Here is a 25,957-nt window from a genome sequence, read left to right on the forward strand (position 1 = left end):
GCTGAGTCTCCACCCCCACCTCAAATTGCCTTGGCATATTTTAAGAGATAAATGGTTCTATGAGAAATTTAAATAGCTTTCTCTTTTCATTTTTGGCAGCTGCAGGAACTGGGTCAGGTGTAGAAATTATTAATTTCGAAGCCTGAAAAACCCATGTTTGAAAGTAAGGGTTTTTTTCCTTTACAGCATCAACTTTCTTAGAAGTAGAGTTAAAAAAAAATTAAAAAATAATTGAGGGTTTTTTTTAAATAGAAGTCAGACCAAAAATAACTACAGTGCAAGCTGCAGAAAAAGGACAATTTGCATAACAGTTTAATGGACATTAAAAGTATCCATAGTGGATTGTTAATATTTTTTGCATAGAGTATAGTATTTGCACAATGGCTTCCGTTCCTCTTGATCAAACATAGCACTTGGAGTATGCCTTGAAGAAAAAGACTGGGGGGCACCATTCTGTAGTTTTACCCTAACTTTAGTGCACGTTTCCAAAGAGATGAGAGATTACTGCCAGAGTGACCAGCACCAAACACTTTCACAAGGAGCCCATTTACTCATTGCAGGTCTCTAGACTGACACCCTACTGAGCTGATCTGCCTGCAGCTGCGCTCGCTGCTGCTCAGAGCTGGTGAACCTGGTACTGAACCAGGCGTAAATCACTGCCTTCCCCCTTCCACTCAAGTTACTCTTGCTTTACATCGATACCAGGATTTGTAGCCCAGCTTCTCTGCGTGATGCCAAAAGCCATCTCCCTCCTCATGCCACAAGTGGAAGGATCTCTTTGCAACCATAAACCCCTGAATCTTACAGAAAGGAAAGGTCAAATCCTGTAGAAACTGCTCGGAGCAAAGAAATGCTGATATATAAACTCCCTCACACGATAGTACACTAGTTAAGACCTATAAAAGGTTCAATTTCCAGTCCTACAAAGACTCCAAGATCTTGAAAGATACTCAGTTGGCATGCAGCCCACTCCGCTGCACGGCTGGTAAAATCCCCTCTGTTCCCCATGCTCTGTTCTGTGTTCCAAATCAGGCAGATAGCCTGAGAAGGAGGAGGACTCCCTCATTTAGACTTACTGCACCTCCACAGGGCTCACGGCTTGTGCTTTTCTTTCCTTAGTGACCAATCAAAAATTTAAAAGACACAGATGTAAATAGAACTGCGGTGCCTAGAAAGTCAGGGCACAGATAGGAGCAGAAGACAAGACTGTAATTACAGGCCCTGCTACTTATTACATAGGCCAGTTGTGCTACATGAGCCTTTGATGGAAACTTCCTGTGTAATTAATAAAGGAGAAACAGAATACTTTTGCAATCACTTTTCTAGCTTTCACTGTGGGGGTCCAATCCTGCCATCCTGGATTAGCTCTAATCATAGTCAATCTTTCTCTGCATAAACTGAAGGCATCTGTTCTGTAAGACTAAAAAAAGAGGGGAAAAAAAGAAAAAAAAAGGGAAGGGGAAAAAAAAGGAAAAACCCCTCATTGCAAACCTACACCATGCAATCAAGAAGGAAAGGAAATTGATCCTGAAAACCCCCAACCAGATCGTAATCTGACAATGTTTTCAAGGCATCTGGCAAAAAGGAAGAAGAAAGAAGAATGCTATGAAATATTTAAAATCCTACTTCTGTCAGGAATACATGAGAGAGGAAAGGTGAGTTTGAAAGGGCTGCAGTATTTGTAAACCAAAACCTGAAAGCACCACCTTTTGCACAGGAGCATAAGACGCCCTTGGCCCAAGCCAGAGCAGTCCTGAGAACAAGAACCAGGCGCTGATTCAACAGGGACTGGCACGACAAAGTCAAGGCTGTGTGTGAGCAGGACCAAAGAAGCTGTCCCGCGCACCATGGTATGTACCATGGGACATCAAGGGCAAGGCAAACGAGAGAGTTAATCATACAGTAAAATAGCTGCGTGTTTGCAGCCCGTAACTGATCCTCCTCATCTAAAGCTTCAATCGGATTTTCAACAGCATGGGAAATAGGGCATCCCCAAGGGGGATTTCTCCTAAAAGCACTTCTCTTACTGCTGAGACTCTTAACAAAGAGGGACATCTAAGGAAGGGGAAACTGCCCTCTGAGATCTGAGATGCACTGAATGGCACTTTGCTTTGCTCCTGCACCCAGGATCTTGCCCTCTCCATTCTCAAATGCCCACTGGTGTGGAGCACCTTTGCAGAAAGATCTCAGCCAGGCCTGACCACTGAGCTAACCCCAACCTGCATCACAAAAAGCAGGCACAGAGAGGCTGGACATGCCCAGCTGTCATAAGGAGGGGAGCAATCAAGCAGACACTCAGGAGTCACGATGCTCAGCTGTGCTTTTGCCTTGGTCACATCCACCTGCCTGCTGTACAGTTCCAGTAGAAACCATAAAAGACTTCAGGACAAGCACTGGGCATACAAATGGGATCAAAATGGTCCTGAAATGCTGAAACAAAAGACACTTTGGAACAAAACTGGCACAGCCACAATCCCCACAACGCTTGCGTAAGATAGAAAGAAAGAATCCCTAGAACGTATTTATCAAAAGCCATTTTATGCAGACTTTTCCTTCTGAATATTTAAAACATGGTGAATATTAAACTTCAGAGATTCTTAATATGTTCCAAAGCCCCACGGACCTTTGAAATGCTAGCTCATCAATATGCAACATCTAATCTTGTAAAAAAAAAAAAAAAGAAGGGAAAAAGAAAAACTATTCATCCTCTGCACATAGAGGTTAGAGCGAGAATCCCAAGGAAAAAAAAAAGAAAAATCTTCCAGCATCTTATGCAATAGGTTAAATTTACTCTGGTTGAGAAAGTTTCACTTTCTGCAAGAGAAAAAGTGCCTGTACGTGCATTGCTGCTGGAAGCTTCTTCTGAAGTGTGAGGCTGAAACTGTAGCTGGATTACAGTAAGTAGTTCATTAAAAAAACCAAGCCTTGTGGCTTTGCATCCTGTTCCAGCCCAATGTAGTCTCAGGATCCCCTCTCCAAAGGCCAGCAGACAGTGCGCCACCTAAAAATCCATTCTAGTCCAAAATGCTGTGGTTGAAATGGCTTTGCTTGTTTATAAAGTTTAGTGTTTCGTATCGCTTGCATCTGACCTTCAGCAGAAAGAAAAGCTCAGTTAAATTGTGCAAATATGTACCAAATGGGAGCAAGGGAAGGCAGCCAAAAATGCTGCATGAGCTTTTGCAGGGCTGCAGCCTTTTAGGAGCACCAGCGAGATGAACTGGATGAGAGGCCAAATTGATTTAGGCTCCAGGCAAGAGCTTAAAACACCATGACATCCAAATTCACAAAGAAAATGTTCTGTTACTGCAACCCCAAATTTCCTGCACATGAAAACACTGTTTTCTTTCATCTTTAGGAGATGCTCGTTCTGTAATCCGACATTTAAAAATGAACAAACAAACAGGAGTCAGCTGACAAAGGGTTCTTGCTGGTGAATGGAAGTAGGTCACTCTGAGTATTTTGCCTTTACGGTCTGGCTTAATATTAGTGTTGTACACAAAACAGTAACAAAACTGCACTGGGGACAGGGAAAGACTAATTTTGTCTTTTCTATGAAAATTAGCATTAACATTCTGCATTAATGTGCAATGCCTCCCCAGTACCCCATATCTGGTTAATTACAAAAAAAACCCCAAAACAAAACACAAAGCAAACCACACACTAAATTAAACAACAACAAAAACCCCTTACTGGTCAGCCTGCATTTAAAGACATCTAAGTATGAGTAATCGGGCAGAGAAGAATTTTCCTGAAGGAACATAAAAGAAAATGAAAGCTCTACATACAAGACCAAATAAAATCTTCTGTCTCTTAGGAATGCAAATTCTGGCTGCCCTTTTACACAAACATATTAAAGGAATAAAACTGAAGGAAAAAATAAAAAAGGAAAAACTAATAAATTCATTTTTGAAGAAAAAATATTTAAAAACAAACAAACTATCCTTCAAACAAATTTCTTCATGATAAATCCCTGCAATCATGTGGTTCTAAATTACATGGTTAAATATGACTGAAAAAGTAAGGCACAATTTCATAATCATTTTAAAAGCAATAATTATAATCATTTCCTTTGATATCCATGTGGCAGGCCACTGATACTATGCATGCACAAAACTACTTGATTAAAGATCTGGAAGTTTTTCCAACTACTAGCTAAGACTGACAATACCTCTGTGAAGTAAGTAACATACCATCGTTACTACAAAGATGAGCGCACGTTGAGCAAATGGAAAAAGCAGGTAAGAGAGCTGCTTGCGGACAAAGGGAGGCAGAGGCAAAAAATAGAGACACCCCAAGTGTCATGTTCCCAGCAAGGGACCCTAACCCCTGGAAATGTAAAGGTAATGCTGCCACCTGGGGCTTCCGTTTCCTTCTTCATTTTCTAAAAGGTCTAGGTACGATGAGAAATGTGGACAAACACCAAAATTAAAAAAGTTTGAACTGAGTGCTCTTGATACCAGTGATCAACCCCATTGCTTCCACATGTAACGTGAAGCCCAACAGACCGGGAACACATAACCAGGAATAAAGCCCAGTGGGGTTTAAGTAGCAATGCTCAATATTGCAACCTGTATTTCTACTTAGTTGTAGCCCCACAACCACCTTACGTGTGCGGGTGAGTACATATGCCAGAAAGGTCTGCAAGTGTTTGAGTTGTTTTTTTTCAGATCACAGCAGAGAATTACCAAGCTGAAATGAGAGCTGTTCCCCAACGTCCACAAGGAAACCTGCTGAGGTTAAGGTTTTTTCCTTAGATTTTTAGGTGCTGGGTGAATGTTATAATTTCAACAGTTTAAAGTCGACTCTCACTCATGCTCCAAATGCCAGTCGGGCAATTGACTGTTGCAAATTCAAACTTGAAATGCTGAGGAAGCCAGGTACTATTTCTAGAAATGTTTAAGGAGAAATGCCATTCCCAAGGCCAGAAGGGTTACGTGGAGGTGAAGTTCGGTCAGTATCTCTTGATCTTCACGGCAGTTGCCATAATGTGCTTACATTCTTCAGTAATTTCGGGGTGTGGGTGGGAAAGAAGAAAATTGCAATTGCCACAGTAGAAGACCCTGGCATTCTCCACAGCCAGGCTTTAAGATAGGAAAGAAAAATGAACCCAACAGAAGTAACACTGTTGTTTTAAGAAGAGTCACATTATCTGGATTATCTGGAAACAGTGACTTCAAAGTTACCAAAACTAGTTAAAAGTAGGGAAAAAATATTTTGTGAAAAGTTCCAAAGCTTTTTTTATTTCACCAGGTCCAATATTGAACCATTTCCCAAGAACACATGTGTTTGTTTTTAAATTGAATTTTTATCCAAGGAACTTTTCAAAATCGCCAAAGAAACTTTAATTTACCAGCAGAAGAAACCCAAGAACTACAAAAAACTGAGAAAGACAACATGGGTTTTTGAAAAATGAAAATATTTGTTAACAATCCTGAAATTTATTTAGATAAAAATTCAATATGGTTTTAATTATAATAGCAAGAAAAGAAACTGTTGTGGCGAACATTGCAAAAAGTGAGAATTTCTCATTAAAAAAATGGCCCTTCTGACATCACGTAATTTAGTGTGAAAATTGTGACCAGCTCTAACTGGAAATAGTGTTCTCACAGCTCTACCAGTTTATACTTTACTAACCTCTAGATAGTACTAAGTAGTTCCTGCTATCAGTTGGCAACAAACCCTCAATTACCACCACTAGTGTTTTCTCGTGGGAATTTCACTACAGTGAGATTCTTCAGCACGTCTCTCTCTGCTAGCCCTGACTTAAAGTATCGAAGTCTATATAAGGTGTAGTCAACCCAGCTCAGTGAACAAATAGTAAATCAACATGATGAACCAACTGCAGGAACTAGATGTCAACAGAAAACAGTTGCAATCTCAAATCCTTTCTGAGCCATTCAGCTGAAGCATCAGGTGTCTAACATTTCTCCCTGATGCCGAAGGAGGGTGAAGACACAGGATTTCCCCCAAGGCCCTTCTCTTGGGTCCTGTTATCCCTTGTCTGCTGGACTTTCTCAAAATCAAAAGGAACCAGCATTTATCAAACCTAAGCTAGGCTTGGCTGACCATGGCCAGACAGCAGCCGTAACAGGTCCAAAGAGATTTCAGTGTGACTTGTTGCATGTTCTCTTCAACCACCACTATTTCTTTAAAAGACACTTTTTTCCTCATTCTTCTCAGGCACATTTTGCTGATAGGCAGAAAGTCAACTTAAGGCCTGTGTCTCATTAAAGTCTCGCTCCTGCCATCAGGATGAACCCTATTATGTAAAGTTCATTCTGATAAACACTTTGGTACTCCTACACCTCTATGATTAAGTCATTACCCAAGTGTGTCACAGCCATGATAAAAATCTAAGAATTAAAATATTAAAAAAACAAAAACAAAGGTGCATTATCTGATAGGCTAGGGCAATGGTGTTGCTTTCTGTTTCTAAAAGCAACATACAGGCGATGATTAAAAGAAATGACAATAAAATCATCACATTCACAAAATAGTAGTGTTAGCCTTGGGGATATGCTTAAGGACTGGGCTGTAACCAAGGCAACCCAATCTTCTGGAGAAAGTTTAAGTAGACAGTTTTAAAGCCGTGGTTCAAAGATACAGTAAATCTGGCTGTAGGGCTACTTGTGACATATGGAAAGTGCCACAGCCACCTGACACAAAGCACTGATCTTGTAATAACTCATCCTCCTGTTGTCCAAATGTTATGTTGGATCAGCCACCGGCTGCCCTCCTGCAGTTGGCGTAAGGGCGACACAGGAGCCATTTCATGTGTTCTGGGTAATTTGACAGAAATTTGACCGTGCCCACATCCTACCAAGATCTGTATGACTGGGTCATACAGAATCAGTCTGGTATTAATGACTGTAGACCCATGGCTTATGTCACACCACGCAATGGCTTTAAAGCCTGTCCTTAAACAAACCCCATGGGCTTAAATATTTTGCTAAATTAGAACCTGATCCTGGACCCTCCTGGGCCCCATCTGGCCATACAAATCATGGGATCAGGCCCTACTTGCCAATAAACACTACACAAAGCCAAAGCAGCATAAGCAAAAACGCTGCAGACTTGAACAGAAATGTCTGTGTGATATTCCCAATTCTTTCTGAAAGGAACAGTTTTGACATTACCACAGCCACAGATGACGTGAATTTTTATCATGGCTAAGAAGTGCACCTTAAGAAAAGCTAGGTCTCTTTGGCAAGAAGACTCCTTCTTTGGAACAGATAGAACAGGATATATTATAAATATGTGATAAATATTGTGATGAAGCAATATCCCAGTGGTTCTTAATTGCAGTGCAATTGAGATAAGTCCACCAGCATTTCCTAATTAAATCCTGAAGCATCAGAAGGGAGATTTCCATACACGTGCGGTTGATGGGAGCCTCTGTGATGTATATACATCTATGCAATATCTTCCGAATATATTTATAGCAATTTTAGAAGCCAAAACCACACACATTAGAGAAAATAAAGAAGAGTGTTTTGGACGCTTGCTCCTTCCAACAGGCAGATGGCTTTGGTGTTTCAGGGGTGAAAACAAAAGCATGATAGTACCTTTGCCCAGATATGTCAGGTCTAGAAATTAGCCACAGTGCCTCAAATATCAACACTGCTCAATCTTTGTCAACATCTTCCATCCATGGAGTACTTAATACTTGAAAAGTTTGGCTCTCACCTCCCTGCACACCAGCCCAACTCACCACAGCACCCTAATAACACAAAGGATTCAGATCTAGATCTCCTGGCTGGCCCTTAGCTTAGAAACGGGCTGGAATCCCAAACCTACATACCAGCAAACTTTTCTGGAAAGAGAAGACAGAACTCCAAAAATCAGTAGTTTGGGCCAATCTGTGATTACTTTAATTCCCATAACATCCCTGGGAAGTTGGAAAGAAGCCCTCTCGTGCAGAAGGCAGAAGACAAGAAGCCATATGACTTGCTCCAAGTCCAGCCTATGGCAGGGCCATAAAAAGCCCAAAAGCTCTGGACTTCGGTCCAGAGTCTAGGCCACATTTTGCAGGAAGGCACAATAGCTTGTTTCCATCAATTACCCCAGTGTTACTCAGGAGAGTCTCATCAGCCACTTGATTTAACACTAACAAGAATAAGGAAGATCAGAGCTACGTTTGCTGCCTGATGAATGGCTTATTCTGCATCTGAGTGCATCGTGTCCTTCCTTATGCTTGCAGAGATGTAAAATCCTCCACAAAGATACAATGGTGTTAGCAATACCAGCTCTGACCTCCCGTGTTTTTGTAGGGTTAGTTAAAACTGGATTTGCTCAATAGTAGTGAGGTTTTTTTGATCGGTGGTGGTGCAGACTGCACGTAAAGAAGCGAGCTCAGAAGTACCTTACGTGCCACAGTTCAGGGAGCAGGAACCCAGATGGAACCTGGCAGGACTCACGGTGCAAAAAAAAAATCTGTTTACGTCTGAGGCAGTAAAATTCTTGAAGGCCGCGGTAGAAATCTAGTATAAAAAGGCAAACTGCTTCAGCACAGCCACTATGGTGGAGAACGATTTCTTTTGCTTAATGATGCCACCCTTCTGCACAGAGGGATTCATTCTGAGCTGTGAATTTTGGGAATCTTCCCTGACACCAGTGCAGTTTGCCAACATATAAACTGTGTAAGGAACCGGGGTTTCAGACTGGTATTTCTGTATTTGAATTTACTGTATACAGCTAAAGCTATTAAATTTCACTGTGCTCTTCCATAAAGGTTAGTGCTAAACTGAAAGGAAATGCACCATTTGCAGGAGCTGCAGTGAGTATCTCACAATTTTTCGTCTTTGTTTCCTATTGATCTAGCTCATCTAACTTTTCTTTTTAGCATTAGTGGGTATAATTATATCAGGCTTCTGTTATAGAGAATAAAGATGAGAGCACCACATTTATTGTTTTTCAGTGGGTGCATGAAAAAAATTCTTATAACTTACTCTTGAAAAGTGCCAGTTTGTCACTTATACGGTCAATCAGCCTGCAACTGTTTCAGTTCTGCTTCTTAATTTGTTAAGTGCAAAGAAAGGTATTTTCTTTGATTACATCTGCAAATAAGATATTAATGTCAATTCAGTGATATGAAAATTACTCCCTCACTATGTAATTTGCACCTTAGTTATTATGGGTTTCATGAACAAGAATATTATAGCTGCTCAGAATGCTGTGGATTTCTTTTTTTTTTTTTTTTAATTAACCAAACTAAAAAACCCCACCAACATGAGAAAAAATGGATTATCTGTGCCCAGCTTTTATTTACCTTGGCATATGTATTAATTCTGGACAGAAGATGAAAATGCTGCTGCTGGCCCAGCACTCTTCTGCAACAACATTTCACCAAAAAGAAGTTATAAGTGGCTGGGATGAAAATGAAAAAGGAAAAAAAAAATGCTTACTTTTTTGGAATGGCATAGAGAAGGGTTTAATACCTTCTTTAGCCTTCTTAAAATAAAAACTGAACAACAGCATGTATTTAGGAGGATCCTTTTTGCTGCTGTTGAATTAAGATCCTTAATTCTTTTAATGAGAACTCCAGATCATGCATGTTAACACCAGAGAAATGTTTATCCCAAGGCTTGATTCAATCCCCGTTACAGTTGAAGGAAAATCCTCCTATTGCAATAAACAGGAGATGGAACAAGACTCTATTGCTTAAATGTCTACCCAGAAACCAACATCGCCAGTGGTCCCACTAGATTGGGGTGTGTGAGAGAGTGGCATAAGATGTTTTTGAGCATTGCTTTGCACTGCAGTTCTATGTAGTCTTTTTTTTTTTTTTTAACCACTGGGATTTTAAAAATGTGTTTCCAGCCCCACATCCTTAAAAGACCTTTTCAATGGACATGATTGGCTTATACCTCTGGTAAATCAAAAAGCACAGTGTGTGTGTGTGTGTGTGTGTGTGTGTAGTGTGTGTGTAGTGTATAGTGTGTGCAAGCTCACATCTTTCTGTGATTGCTCATACACTGTGAATTGGAAGCATCACTACTGAATAAATTTATGCAATAGCAAAATATAATTTCATAAGAAAAAGAAAAAACCCTATTGAACTGGAAGGCAATGGAGACAAGTAAGGGCCTAAGAAAAAAGATACAGATAACAAATCTGTCCCCCAAGGATACAAGGTCACACCTACACTCTTAGGTGCAGTACAGTTGAAGTTGCATTGTTTGTGTTGTGATGAGAGGAGTGCTGGGTCTGCTCTCAACACCTTCTAGGGCAGTGGAACTACTTCTGCTGGTGATCCAGATCCTATTAAAGTCAAAGGAAAGCTCCCCATAACTTCAATGAGAGCTGGTCAGGTTCTCAAAATAATGTGGGAGAAAGAACTAGCTCAGCCATCTTTCACCTTCTACCTTCATGTACTTCTTAAGAGACAGGAATCAAACACAGAAATATAGTTAGGACCATGTTCAGACCTCCTTCTACAGGCAGATAACTTAGGTGCTGTGACCAGTTATCTCCACCAGCTGCAGAGACAGCAGGTGGTCTGACTCACTCACCACCCTCTTGAAAAGTCATATCTAAATCAGGTGCCTGTCACGGGCAGTCTGAACATGGCCTCTCGAACTGCCCTCTTGTTCCAAGGCCTTCCAGTTTTACTCTTTTTTAAAAACAGAGATTCAGACCCTAGGCTGGAAAGAAATCATGCAAAGCTTGTGCAATATCCCCCAATGGGCATCCTGGGGAGGGTCACAGTTGATACTCAGAGATCAGTGCTGGCCTTGGCAGTCAGAGCCTGGATCCGAGCAGAGTTGCAGGTCTTGCAAAGGATGTGCCCATCCAGAGGGTAACAGCCCTGATTGTCCCCTTCAGACAGGAGGCCACCACAGTCCTAGGAAATAAGCAGACAGCAAGAGCAAAGTAAATAAGAGAGAAGAACAAGATTAACCAAAGAATCTATTAGTCAAAGAAATTCTCTCCTCACTCTCCACCTTGTAACAGGATCCAGCCTGAGTCAGCGTAAAGCATGAAGCTGAGGTACGTGATATCTTTCATGATTAAGCCATTTCCTGATAAGAGACAATGCTGCAGAGTAGATGGGTTCCCAAGCTCTCTGCTGAATTTAATCCAATTGAAAATAAAAGGAGATTATTCCCTTCACATTTCTGAGGAAGGAAAGGTCTTTAGCATTGGAGAAAACATCAAACTTAAGTACATATTTATTAATGCAGAAAAGGATAGAAAAGAAGCATCACTGGGAAGGAAGTTTGGTACCAATATCTGACTACAGGTAATCTCCTTTGGAAGAGTTAATGCCACAAAGCTATAGCATCCATTCTAGGGGTGACAGCTAAGCAAACTCCCTGCCTGTCTCCCCTTACCAGAACTGTCACCCATGTTTGTACTGCAATTGGCCCAAAAGGTTGTGGCCGAAAGGAGGATGTCACTGAGACAGGCACATGGAAACCCCACTAAAAGGCCCAAAACCTGTTCCAGAGACCTCAGCCTCTGAGTACATACGGCTAAGTATAGCTGCTAGAGAAGTTGGGAATTATCCCTCAATGTGTGATCAGACAATCACTTGGCCAAAGACTGCTGACGGAGCTGCAGTGAGGGGATTACGGCTTGCTTACAGGCCGTACCCTAGAAGCCAAGGTCAGATTGAGAAGTGAACCAGATGCCTCACGTTTCAGCCTAGACCTTTAAGCCTTAGTCCATCCTTCTTTCTGGTTAAAGTTATTAAAACCTGCAACTGTGATAAGAAATACATTTGGTCTCATTTTCTTACCCTGCCATCTGGCTGATGTATTATCCAACAAGTAACACTTGCACTGAAGAATTCTTGAAGGTTCCCTAACACAGCTGTTCCCACATGTTAATTGCTTTAAGGTGATTTTTCTTCTCTGTCTTCAGATTCTTACCATCAAAATTATATGAAGTGCATAATGAAACTGAACAGGAAAGTAGCACAAAAAGCATTGCACAAAACAAGAATGATCATGTTTATGTGTCCATTAAAATTCTTCAACCCAGAGCCATATGTTGAGTTTCCTGTACAATCTTGCTCAAATTCTAACATGCATTAGCTTTCATTTTAAGAACATAAACATGAGCAATGTTTGTGTCCAAGCTATAATTTATGATGTTCTCAAATATTAAGCTCTAATTACCTGAGTCACATTCTCTTGCTCTCCTAATGAACCTGTTATAAACAAGGGACCTGATTTTCTTCTCATTTGCGCTGATATAAATGAGGAAAAATTCCTTGCATGCTGAAGTCAATGAAGTAATTTGATTGTAGAGCCAGTGTTACAATAGGGTATGCCTGTCATGTGTAGAACATGAGGCGGTGATGAAATTAAGCCAACCTTTGCTTTCTGTCCTTCACGTGATTAGAATACTAACCTCACACCGGTAGCACTGGACATGGAAGTCACGATCCAAGGCGACAATGCGTACAGTCTCCTCTTGTCCTGGGGCCGGCATGATGGGCTCCTTACACACTGAACATCTTGGTGCGAATTTCCTGAAGAAAGAAGAGATGGTTGCAGTCATCCTCAAACTCAGAGTGAAAGTTTTTGTTAACTGCACCAGCAAGCCAGAAACGTGTGCATTTGTACAAACACACACACACGTACACATGTCACGGTTCGCAGCTTTGCACAGCTGCCTCCTTGGAAAGAAGACAGGAGGGAGCACTTTAGTCCTACAATGCAACTTCAGGCTTGCAGGATATTAAAGAGCATTTTGCAGACTATTAGGAGAGGACTTCAAGGATATCTGACAGGCAGCAAAGCATATTCTGCTTGCCCTAATTAACAACTAAAGTGCCTGTTGAATGACCCACGATCGTGACACCTATGCACTGCCACAACCATCAGGCTCAACCCCCAACTTAACTCTAAGAAAGTCCATACAATTCCTAAGGTTAGAAAGATGACCAGGATCTGCTTCAAAAACATCTCTTGAAAAAAAATCAAAATATTAAAAATTGGAGCTTGGAACAAATAGGTAAAAAGTCTTAATAGAGATAGTAAAAAGATTTGCCTTACACTACACTAATTTGTTGAGGTTTATCCCATCCATTTTAAACTTCTGAGCCTTCTTACCAACTTATGCACACAGGAGCACGCTCCTGGCTGTGCTCACTCTCAAACAAGAAGCATCAGGGCAATTCTCACTAGCTGCGTTTTCTAGCTAAAACCAACTCTCAGTTATCCATTAGTGGGTTGCCCAGGCTCAAAAGGGAACAGGTCTGGGTGCAGAGACACCAACACTCTCTCTTCCACAGTCAGCCTGAGTCAGAGTTGTATGGTGACAATCACTCACGGTGTGAAGGGACTGGCTTCAATCAGCTGGCTTAGCTCAGGGATCAAGAGGAGCACAGACCTTTCATTTTCCCCTTATATTGCCCGCTGTATACCCTTTTGGCTAATTCACATATCTTCTGTATTAGCTCTGGTTTTGCTCCCCCTGCTTGCCCATGAGAAGCAGCTATCTCTGCTCCCAGGCAGGTGGAGATGCTTGTGAACATTCAGTCTGTGGTGAATCATTATTTGCTGTTTTGGTTCAAAACCTGTGGGTACCAATTCCCTGGCTGCAAATTCTGCTCACAAAAAAAGAAATTTGTACTTACAGAATCTGCTGCCATGTAACGAGAGCCGGGGTCACAGGCTACGGAGTGACAGAGGACAATGCTTATGGCAAAAATCAGAACACGAGGAGATCAAAGGCCCTTCTCTTCTGAAATGCCTAGGAAAGACTGACTCTGCCACCCAGCCTGTCACATGAACTACCTCAGAATTAACTAGCTTAGAAAAGAAAAAAATTCTATCTGTACTAGGAATAAAGAAAAATATTAATTTCACTGGCAGCAGATGAAAGATGTCTGTGTAGCTGTGATCTAACCAAAAAAAAAAAGAATTAAACAGTGGCTATAGTGAGCGCTCTGAAAAATAACTTAAATGGATCATGATATGACCGGAGCAGTAATCGCAGTTAATTATATGCTGCTTCATGCAGGCGCTTCCTTGTGCCATTTAGCTCAAATGCGGTGCTTAAAAATACTTCAATGTTTCTCTGTCCAGGCCACTGTGGGTAATTCATTATGAGCCGAATATTAACTCCCAGGACCCAGAGATGGCTCCTGCAGATTTCATGGGATGTGGATATGCTACTGTGGGGCCCAAGCTCATGGGGTAGCTAAGCGACAGTGTGAGCATCAGGTACAGTTTTGTTATCAGGAGGATGTACAAGATGTAGGGCACTTGACCCCCAGACCAGGAGGACGTGTCATCCCTGATCAATTAAAACTGGGCTAGCTGAAGTGCTGCTAAATGTGTGGTTGGCCGAAGACATGCTGAGTGTCACATTAGGTCTCGTGCTATTCCCATCAACTTCCCCTCAATCTTTCACTCAACGATTTTGTGTCCTTTCCTTGGATTGACAGCCTCCCACTTCTCACTCGCAGAGCCCTGAGGTCCACATCCAGTCACTGCCAAAAGACTTCAACATGGGACATGAGCTCTTGCTCCCAACCTTCCACCTGAAGGCTTGTGAGCCCTTGGCCTGTGGGGCTTGGGGAAGGAGCAGTCTCCAAATCATAAGTGGGTGTGAGGGAAACCCTTCAGGAGCCTGAGTGGTGTGTAAGCCTTCTTTGGGCCTGTGCTCAGGACCAAATTCTACCTTACACACACAACTGCTGGCACAGAAAAATAAGGCAACACAGCAGCTGCCAATTAACCCAGCCTATCTGAGCTACAGGGAACATCCTCACATTGGATTTTAATGTTCTAGTTGATCATGGCTGCTTCCCTTTCTGTCAAGTCAACGTGCTTCTTTGAGCTTTCAGGCCCACACACTGATGTCATGTCTACCCCCTTAAAAATTAAGAGATAAATGGTTGAGATGTAAACTCACATTTGTCAGTATTGATTTCCTCTTTAATTGAGGGGTGTAATGTGTCTGTCTTTTCCATACAGGGGAAACATTTGTGCTCTGATTATATCTACCTGTCTTCCCTAGATTAGTTGTGATAATGGGGGTGGTAGCGTGGCAGTGACAGAAACTACTTGCAACTATACCTTTCAACTTACTTTAAATAGCAGTTTCACTATAAATTATTACAAGGGCTGTATTTTTAGCAGCTTTAAAAAGCTAATTAGCAACTAGAAACAAGAGGAGCTGTGAACATCCTGTGGCCACCTAGATCCCTCTAGCCAGTAGGCAAACACCTGCAGAGTGCTACAGTACAGGACCTCTCTTAATTGCTCGGTGGAAGAAGGGGGGAGATGCTGATGTGGAAGCACAGGTACAGACAGTGAGGAGAAACGTGCACATGCTGAGTGCAGGGGAAGGCGGGAGGAATGCAGAGCATTTAAAATGGAGGAGCACAGAGGTTATCCATAAATTCAGATCTAAGCAAAACCGAGATCAAGCAGCACTGGCCCCTAACCAATTCATCTTGTATACCTTGGTGTGCCTGCTTGGAGCAAAGCTCTGCCTACTATTTAAGAGCCCTGGGAGGAAGTGGCAGAAGGTTCAGATCTTTTTGGACACTCAGGATAAAAAAGAAGGATTTTTAGGGACAAAAGAGAAAGACAATAAGCAAAGCCACTGAATACAGCTTGGGCCATACTTATGGAAATCCTCGATGCAGTGGATGTTCCCACCGGCATCCACGGTGAAGGGGATCCCATCCAGGCTGCGATGGCACATCACGCAGGTGAAGCAGTGGGGATGGTAGGCCTTCCCGGTGGCTCGGAGGATCCTTTCCATGATGGGCTTTGCGCAAACGCTGCATTGCTCCAGCGTGTTCTGCAAACAAAACATACACAACAGATGTGAGCACCATCTCAGCAGGACATTTACAAAGGTCAGTTGGGTTGGAGGCTGCTGCTGGTCTACTTGGAAGCATTAGGTACTTTCTTTTCATTTCTTCTAGATAAGCACAGTACAGCCAACAAAGAGTATGATAACAGCACAGGGCCTGGGTCAAGTCTTTTGTATAGTGTGAGAACACAAACCAGAGGCTTCTCTCAGCAGCTCTGATAAATGATCAGAGATGACCCATCAGGTGGGTGTATGTGAGACACTGCAGCTTCTGTAGCCAAGAGCACATGAAGGAGTTATGCAGCAGCCTGCACTCCTGGGTTTTTGCCTCTGGATTGCCCAGTCTGAATGACCTTTTGCAGCTGAGTTGATTAGAGACAACCTCCACAATGTGCAGTGCAAAGCTGAAGCTCAAACTCCTGGGGCTACACAGAGACCCCCTAACTGCTCTGCCAATACAGCTCCCATAAAGGATCTTCATCTGCCTTGTAAGAAAATCTTGATCTTCCTCTCCCACCACAGAGACTACTGTTGAGTCTGGGGAGAGAACAAAGCAGCGTCTACAATGAAAGCATCACAAAGACGGGAGTTCAGGATAACTTAAAACTGTTCATTTATCTCTGGCCCATGATGTTTGAGATAATAACTGTGAAATGCCAGCTCTAAGGCCATGATCCTTGCCACACAGGTTTTACATACTGGCCTGCTCCTGAAGCACTGGAGCCAAAAAACCCCCACCTTTCAAGTGGGGTCCACTGAATGATTCATCTCATTTCAACCCTCACTCACCCTTGCAGTTAGTTATAGAAACACCAAGACAATTTTGTTTCAGTTGGTTGTCTGTGAGCCACACCAGCCCTTCTGACAACAACTGTGCAACTTACCCTTTCAAACCAAGCACCTTAAAGACACATGCCATGAATGGACACGTGTTGCATCTATGCAACCCACACAGATGCAAACAATAAATCTGTGGCAATGATTTGGGTCATTTCACTGGACTTTAGGAAAGCAAACTTCACCTACTACTCTTGCTTGATGCATCTGGAGTTATCAAATGATGTTACCAACCAGTGTTTGAATCTTGGATGAGGTAGAAAGTCTGTGATTACAATATTGATTATGATTAAGATAGATAGAAATAAAGAGGGGGAAAAAAGGAAAGGAAAAAATCTAATGGGACAGAAATATAAAAAGCTGCTGGAAGACAGATCATGTTGACAAACACAGGAAGGCTAAAGTTCTTCTGCTTCCTCATGCAACAAAATTCCCAGGGAAAGTAGTGCTTTGACTGACCGCATTGTTACTGCTTCTTTGAGCCAATATTCTCAGTGGCAAGATCCAGCCCTTACATGTGCAGCCAAAATGTACTGTCAGGAGATGAATCACCCAGGAGCTCAGAGAGGTTACTTCTACAGTCACATATTTGCTATTGGACATTATCTCTAGGCTGCAAATCACTGGTAAGATACAAACAGAAATACACAGGTTCACATCAGAAGATCAAAAGGATTGTTTTTGGAAAGATTGATATGAAAAGTCCTGAATTTCAACCCATGAGAACTGCCTCACACATTTGTAAAGAGAGCACAGCCAAACTAGCATTGGTTTCAGACTGGATTTTGCTTTATGCCTTGTAATAATGGACAGGAAAGAATTATTGCTGGCCTTTCTGTCTGGTTACTGTCACCATCATCATCATTATAACAGTTGCTGGCATGCCAGAAAAAGCAAGGTCAATAATTTTCTCTTTGGAGAAATAACCTGGCAAATTTGCCATTTTGCTTTGCATAAGCAGATCACATCATCACAGTCTGTATCCATGCTGTTCTCTGTATTGCCAAGGAAGGAATGCAGCATACCTGCAGATACCGACGGAAGATTGTGCCACTCATAAGGCATTTTCTATGACAACTTCTGTATATGCACAGGTATGGAGTGTTTGCTTCACCAAGTCACTGCTTGCTTCATTTCCAACAGTTGCCAACAATGGGGGCCAAGGTATGAGAATGGGGCAAGCAAAACACAGCAATTCCTTAGGATGTGCTCCCAGCCTCCAGCAATTTCTGGCTTAGGGAATTCCTGAGCCAGAGCTCGACTTCTCTGTACTTAGCCTCAAGTGGATGTTTCTCCCATGAACTTTCCTGATTGCTTTTTGAATTCTGATAAACATTGAGTACCCACAACATGGCTGGGAGTTTCACGGCTTACCTGCACATTGGGGGCTGATCTGCTAAGCAGTTCCCCTGGTCTGCTACCACAGCCTATGTAACCTCTCTAAGACAGCAACACTGAGCACAGCCTGTCTAGTACTGTGAACAGAGCAGAAACCTGCAGCTGCAATCCACCCTGCAAAGGGATTTAACGCCAAACAGCGTGGCCTGGAAATGCTCTCACTACGGATCTGATACACCTCCTACTCACACGTTTCAGACACACAGAGTTTAAGACCGCAAGGGATCATTACAATCATCTTGTCTGACATCTCACGTTAATGCTGACTTTGGTGGGAGTTTTGCAGTGACCAGTACAGCAGGTAATCACACTTCTGGATTATGCCTTCAGAAAACACGTCTTCTGCTCCCAAATCTCAGCTCAGTCACACTGTTTGACATTCTTGCAGCTAAGACAAGTGTTTTAAAATTAACCAACTCCTGATTAAGCCTTCTATACAACCTGAAAATCAGACCTGAGGAATTTATTCTTTTCATCCTTCCAAGTCTGTACCAGTGAGGAAAAACAAAGTCATTAGTTGCAGACTCCAGCTCACTCCCTGTCTGGGAGCATATTTGCTTAAGCCTCTTTACTTGCTAGAACCCTGGCTCAGACCCTTTTCTTCAAGGTGTTACCAGAAGATGCCAAAGGGAAAACTTCCTTGATTCACACCCATTTGACATCAGGTTGCTGTAAGGCAGGATTTGGCCTGTGGAGCTAACAGGGTTTTCTTTGATTCTCTAATCAGGTTATCCCACATGCCTAAGTGCTGCCCCAGCAGCTAACAACCTGCACAAAGGTATTTCTGCACATTATGGGAATAGCATCCCTGTAGAATTACAAGTTTGGCTTCTTGATTTTGCTCTCTTTCACAGTTTAGCTAACTCTCCAGAACCTCCTGGAGCTTTCAGACCCTCAGCAAGCCAAACAAGATAAAGAAAAGAAACCCTAACAGCTCTATGTCTTCTTTTCTCCCGAGGTGCCATTGCCAGCCCTCTCTGTAATCAACAGGTAGAGCTGAGTGCATCTGATGAGCTACACAGAGGGCCAAAGCAAGACACAGAGAAGAAAGATAAGAATCAGCTAGAAAACATCAGACCTAGAGGCTGTGGCCAAATTCGTGTCATAAGAATATGGACCACAAATCCAGCATGGGCTGAGGGGAAAGTTTACCATCCTTTTCCCATATTTTTGGCTGAGAGGCAAGAAGTGCCCTTCTTTTTTTAGAGACACTTGTGTCTCCAAATCCAACTAATTTTGGGCGTTTGAAAAGGATTGGGAAGGAACCATGCATTTCTAAACAGAAGGTTGGCCCAATGTTAAAGGCTGAGTCTGCGTCCACATCTCTTGAGGGCAGAACTGCTTATCCATAGCAAAGAAAAAGAATCTCACCTGGGGAGAATAATGCACCCTAATATACCAGTAAAAAAAAATAACCCCAAGCTAAGATACACTAAAACACAACCAAAGAACTGAAATGACCAGGACATCAAGCATTAGCTTGCAAGTAAAAACTAAGAGACTTAAACATGTACAGCACAATCAGCAGCAAAGTGCAAACACGCTGCTTGGGAACAAGTATCTGACAGCAAGTGGTGGTGGGAGTTGTTTGTGGGCCTCCCTATAGCAATACCTGGGCCTTCAGAAACCACAGAAAGCCAAAGGGAGTTGCTCTGCAAATGTTAGGTTTAAACACGGGACACAGTGAAAATCCAAACTGCTGGGAAGGACTTCTGGAGTGCAAGAGCCACTGAAGTCTGGAAGTGGGAAGTGTTTGAATCCCATCTTGAAAACTTCACATCCCAGATGGAAAGCTGGCAAACAGCTTTGGGGAACAGAGCTGCAGAGACAGCCTGTGGGCTGCAGCACATCCTGCTTCCCTAATGCTGTAGATTATAACCCCTCATAACCAAATTTTGGGTGACAGCAGTAACTCACAACATAGTGCAGCACAAGGACCCTCCCACAATGACCTAGCAATCAGTGCAGAAGAAAAGCGGCACAGAGATTAGTCATTTCTTCTTCTGTATTGGCAATTCATCCAGAGCTCTAATGAACATAAATAATCTCTCCTGCGCTCTGAACAGCAGACCAAGGAGAGCTCACGCATGGGAACATGAGCATGGTATAGCTTATTTTGCTGGGAGAGGGGAGGGAAGTTGCTGGAATATATTACATTGGCAACTCATGCGCAGGGACGTGAACTCACTTTCTGCGAGCACTGCAGAAGAAACATTTTTTGGAGTGACTGCACAGAGGAGATGGTATTAGCTGCGGGAATCAGAAGTGACTCTTGTGCTAAAAACAGGCACATGGTCAACTACTGTAGTTGAACTGTAACTTAGTAAAGTGCGGTAAGTCAATTGCTTTAAGTCTTGTGACTCTGTCCCTCATTTCCTCAGACTGCAAGGAGAGCAGACCAGGAGACATTTTCCCCATTGTGGGATAATTTTTGAGGCTTGCAAACATTTCCATACTTAAGTGAAGACAGAACACTTTAATCTCAAGAAGTCTGGTGAATTTATAAACCCCAAATTAGATCAGGTCAATTAATTTCAAAAGGTTTCATTTAGGTTTTGGGTCTGCAAATATATAGTTGGATTAGAAATTAAGTATAAAGCAGACATTGGTGGAGGGGTTAAGTGTCAAGAAGTAATTTCAACACCTGCAAAACCTTTTTCTTGGCATTATTTCTAGAAAAGGAAAATCCAGGACCCAATTCCACCTCCCGCCAAATCCCCAGCCATCCCCAATTGCTATCTCCACAGATGGGTAAATCTTGGCAAATACATTCAATTCACTAATGGCCAGCATGAAATTCCTTTCTCCATATTTGAGGAGAGAATTTGGACACGTGTGAGTTAACCTTTCTCACTTAGCTTGACCAGCTGGACACATTATTAGCAGTGGGTGACACTCTCCTTCCCTTCCTGTTGCTCTCAGAGGGGTAGGTCTAGCAAGGGGAAGCCCTGGGGAAGGATCTTGGCCAATTCTGACATTCAGGCCACATTGTCATAGCTGCATCAGTGTGTTGGGGAAAGGGATGTGACCCCTGAAAGCCCAAAATATCCTGGCAAAACCCCCTAATTCAGACACAATGTTAAGCACTGAGGGTGTTCTTTATCTGGTATAGCTTGTTTTGCTGGGATAGGGGAGGGAAGATACTGGAATAAATTACCTTGACATCCCCGCAACATTACCAGCATGATGTGGGTCTGAGCTGGGCATACAGCTATCAACTGCATAGCGTAGACTCAGGCCCTGGAGGTTGCTGTTTTCAGTGGCTTTCAAATAGTTCTTCCATGCGGCTCAGTTTTTAGTGGCTTTCCCAGCACAGTAGCAATACCACGGCTGGCATGCTTCCCCTCTGCTGGAATCTGCTTTTCTTGTCAGGAAAACCTAATTCAGCTTTGTATTTTTGGACTCGGAGCAGCTGGAGGTGAATCTGGCAGTCTCCTCTCAGTGTACAGGGTGAAGAAGTCCCTTGCCCTGTAACTATCAGAGAAAGACTAGATATATTTTATGGCTTATGTTAGTAGCAAATGAGTCCACAAATGTGCAATAACATAAAGGCCATGATGAAAATGGAACAGGGCTTGAGAAATGCTTCACAAATGATATGCAGATGTCAAAATATGCTCTACAGTGAGAATAGGAAGGAGCTCCATTTGCTCCTTCTTAAGATAGCTGTCTTACCGAGTGAAGGCTAAGGCTTTGCCATTGTCTGAGCATACCAAAGGCTAGAGAGGAAACCTAGAGAAGGCTGCCGGATCTGGCAGGCACACGAGCTGGCCATACTAACTGGAGAAAGGTATAAATTTTTAATGGTGAATGTAATCAATGTTTGGAACAGCTCAGGCAGGGACAAGGTGACTTCTCTCTTGCTCAGTGCCAGTTCAGATAAGACCCACGTCCATCTCTAGTACCACCAAGTTGACAGTGATGAAGGAATGTCAGGGTTAAACGATCTGCTCTGCATTAGGCTCAGTGTTCAACCACAATCACACTGACTCCTTCCAGCTAAAAATCCACAAGAAACCTGATGTTGGAAATTACTTAACTACTTTCTGGCACTCAAAGCTACTCATCTTCTGTACATTCCTTGCTCTAACACTGAGATCTTTGTCACTTTACAACTGCAGTGCTTACGAATGTAACAAATGAGGGATTCGTTCTCTAAATCGGTGGGCTGGAAGATAAAATGCCTGGACTTTACCTCCGGCTTTTCAACCAAGTAACTGTCAGAGGCAAGCGCTCTCATGCTCTGTACCTCAGTTTGCCTGCAAATAAAATGGCTGTAAAAGTTGCACATTCCAGTGAGAAACTGGATGCTGTTAGGTTTGATAAATACTTGTAGAGTAGTTTGTGTGCCCACATGGTTACTTTATGGAAACAAGTTTGTTTGTTTTTTTTTTAACAGCAAAAAAACTGGAGTTATCACAACTGCACACACCTCAAAAGTCAACAAGGTCTGACTTTGGGAGGTGCAATACTGGGGAACAGCATCTGAGCTGTTATTCAGAGTACTCCAATGTGACTACAGCAATTTGCAAGAGAAAAAAAATTTAATACTGGGGAAATGCTCCTAACTCACAGGTGACTTTAAAAAAGCAAGGAGAATAAAAAAAGTCTATGCCTATGAAATTTTTTTCAACAACGATAATTATAGTCACACATAATACTACAGTAAGCCAAGCAATTGAAAGCATCCTTAGCAACTACTATGTAAAAGGACATTGCTATGTATCTTGGTAATCAGCTCCTCTTCCTTCAGTAATTTTCCTTCTGGTGGAGGTGCGTTTCCAAATCTTCTTACATCTTGTCTACTGACACCAAAAAAAGAAGGTGCACATTCCCCACAAAATTGAAACAGTGCATGGATGTTGGTGCACACAGCTCACGCTTGCTGTTTGCACTGCTGACCACACCGCACACCAGGTACGAACCCCAGTATAACTATGTGAAGTCGGTCACACTACACCAGGATTGCATCTGGTCCAGAAAACATCCAACCACTAAGCTGGGGCAGGCTTTTGGAGCGCTGGAGAGATGAGCATCCGTAAAGCACAGCAGTACCAGCGGAGCACAGGAGACAAGCCTGCCTTGGCAGGGAGGGATGATCTGACAAGACAGTTTCCATCTCTGATTTTTTTCAACCTGAGGAGATCCTGAGCTCATGACCAGACTTTTGGCCCTCATTCCAAACCATTGCATAATACAATGCCTGGTGCAAGATGCTGATTTTCAAAGATTTCTAATTTGAAGGAAATCCCTCAGAATCCCTCCCAGAATGCCAGAGGTAAACAGTTTGTTCAAGGCTTCTGCAGCTCAGGTGAGCTGGCACAGAGCTACTGCCGAAATCCCTGGACCCCATTGCACAATGGCAGCCATGTCTCGGAAGGTAAGTATTGCTTCATACCACTGGGGTCGCTACCAAGAGATAAATCATCCACCGGCTTTGCCGATTCCAGCAAGATGGGTTCGAGGATTTGTTAGGACCCTTTTTTCCCACTGGAGTGAACCTTGGTAGTTTTAAAAACTATGATATTCTGTTAGCTTTGCTCCTAAGGGACAGGGGGAATACATCACAGGTTTTGATAGCCTGAGTTTTTACCTACTATTAACACCCACACGTCAGGTGAGAGCACCTACAAACCATAATCATAACTCAGGGCTCCATGGTACAAAGTGCTCTGGGGGATAAAGCAAAGCTGTTCCCTATGCCCAAGCACTTCCAGTCTTTGCGCTATAGATGTCGTACTGCTTGCCTTACATGTTCTCACCATCAAATCCATCTGTTCCCTCGACACATGATGTGCCTGACCTTGTATGCCACCCTGGGAGTTTTGCCTAAATAAGGACTGAAGGATCTGTCCTGTTGTGATTACTTTCTGCACAGGCAGCAGAATTATATGCAGCTGGGAGATGTGGCTAAACAGCAAGCAGATACACTCTGCTCCTTGTTTAGATACAATTGTGGACAACACAGAGATTGCAAGCTTAATTAGCAACGCCGAGGAAGCTGTTAGAGAGGCATTTCAAACTGCTTGCAGTTTAAACTGATTAGAACTTTGTGAAAACAAAACAAAATTGTGTAGCAAATTGTAAGGCTAAAATTCAAGTCAAACTGAACCGCATCAAAGGAAATACAAAGAAGTGACTATCGGCAAGAAGTAGGCTTTTTTCTTTTCTTTTGGTAGAGAATTTTATTTCATAGCCTTTAATAAACCTGATGCTCCAATCCAAGCTTGCCACTCTGGCAAAGAGCTTAACCAAAATAACAATGGAACTCATAGCTGGCAGACAGAAGAAACTATAAATTGGTCAAATCTGGGCAGAATATAAGAAAAAAAAATCCAAAATTCCATTCAATCTTCCCGTTTTAGAATTTTGATGTAACTGACCATTGACATGGAAATGTTATCTTGACCTTAACTGCTAAAGCTGACTTGCGGAGGAAAAAATGACTGACTCTGTGACATTTTGGTGGTTATTTATAGTTCCCCTCACCCTCCTCTTTCTTGGTATTTTTACATTAGAAATGAATTCTCGCCTGCCATGCTTTTCCTGAAGGACTGTCTGAGCAGTGCAAGAATTTCTGACATAAAAACCATCAAGAAAATGGAATCTTGTTGATTAACACAGAAATCAAATTTTAGTTGGAAACTCTGTCAATAAACTAGCATCCAGCAAAGATGAGCTTTTTTTGGTTACAGATTGAACACCACCAGCCTTTTAACTACAGCCTGTTTAAAGCTGGCATTTTATGCCTCCTGTGCTCTTCAAGAGAGATTCCCTGAAGAAACCAAAGGGAACAGACAGGGCTACTACTTGAGAGTCTGGGTATTTCTAAAGTTTGTACAAAAAAAAGGCAGAATCCTTCCCCTTCACTCTTCAAGAATAAAAAAACCTCATCTCTCTAAGCCACAAGGAAAGGCACACAACTCATTTTCCCCTGATTATTTCAAGTCACAGATAAGGGCATCTCTAAGTTTCTTCTAATAGCTACCAAAGGTTAAATATTTCAGCTGAATATCAATTCAACAGCTCCCCCTTACCACCTAGATTGCTCAAGCAAAGAGAATGCAAAGCTTCTCATGTATCTCTCATACAAGTCACAAGAGAAAGTCCTGTTTTCTAGTGGCAGGGGCAGAGCACTGAAAACTAAGGATGCCTAGCTTCTGTCCTTGGGTTCACCAGTGACTCTTTCCGAGGGTTTAATTTCATTATTTTCCACCTCTGTGCTTCACATTATCTGTGGAGTGAGTTTAGTAAGGTATTGGGAGGCCTGTGATGCTCTGACAGAAGTCACGTCTCTATTATGAACACCAAAATTGGCACCTAGAACTACCAAGTAACAAACAACTCCCCAAACTGATCCAAACCAAAAACCAAGCAAGAAGGTAATGAGATTTTGCACAGAATTTCCCGGAGCTTTCACCAAAACACCTTTTGAGTGCAAGATAATTTTTCAGTGTATACGTGCAAGTTGTGAAATACAGGTCATAGCAACAGTTCAGCATAAAATAGCTGCTTTTAATAGATAATGTAATCCAGTATAAAGCTTGGGAAAAACCCCCAAAACTCTCACAGCACTTGGATGCTGCTGCTGCTACCTAAACTGACAGTGAGAATATGATTCTCCCAAACCCCTGATGTATTTCTTAAACAGTTGCCAAATGCATTTAAGTCCCTGATGTGAGGAGAATGTGTTGGAGCCTTTAGAGCAATGGGAGGCTTAGATAAGTCTGGAACATGAGGGCTGAAGACTTTGTGGATGCTCTGAGGTCCTTCCAAAGGGAGGGGAAAAGGTGGTTTCTTATTTCCCTGAAGAAACCCTCCTGAGTGAAACGCATATTTTAAAGACTTTGGAAGAACACTGGGCAGGGACCACAGGCAACCAGAACTGGCCACTGTCAAGAGTAACAGAAAGCAGAATTTAGTGAGTCAGTGTAAGGCA

General features: G+C 42.4%; 1 protein-coding gene across 1 annotated transcript in view; it reads right to left on the reverse strand.

Annotated features, from left to right (window-relative positions):
* Positions 1 to 227: 227 nt before the first annotated feature.
* The window catches only part of LPP (LIM domain containing preferred translocation partner in lipoma), a 282,269-nt gene continuing 256,539 nt past the window's right edge, over positions 228 to 25,957 (reverse strand). The window contains exons 10-12 of the mRNA XM_009334106.1: positions 15,590 to 15,768; positions 12,358 to 12,478; positions 228 to 10,843 (exon numbers count right to left, since the gene is read on the reverse strand). Of these exons, the coding sequence (XP_009332381.1) occupies positions 10,715 to 10,843; positions 12,358 to 12,478; positions 15,590 to 15,768 (429 nt within the window). The 3' untranslated portion in view covers positions 228 to 10,714. The remainder of the gene's footprint in view (positions 10,844 to 12,357; positions 12,479 to 15,589; positions 15,769 to 25,957) is intronic.

The sequence above is a fragment of the Pygoscelis adeliae genome, unplaced genomic scaffold (genome assembly GCF_000699105.1).
Source record: "Pygoscelis adeliae isolate BGI_AS28 unplaced genomic scaffold, ASM69910v1 Scaffold161, whole genome shotgun sequence".
Taxonomy (NCBI): domain Eukaryota; kingdom Metazoa; phylum Chordata; class Aves; order Sphenisciformes; family Spheniscidae; genus Pygoscelis; species Pygoscelis adeliae.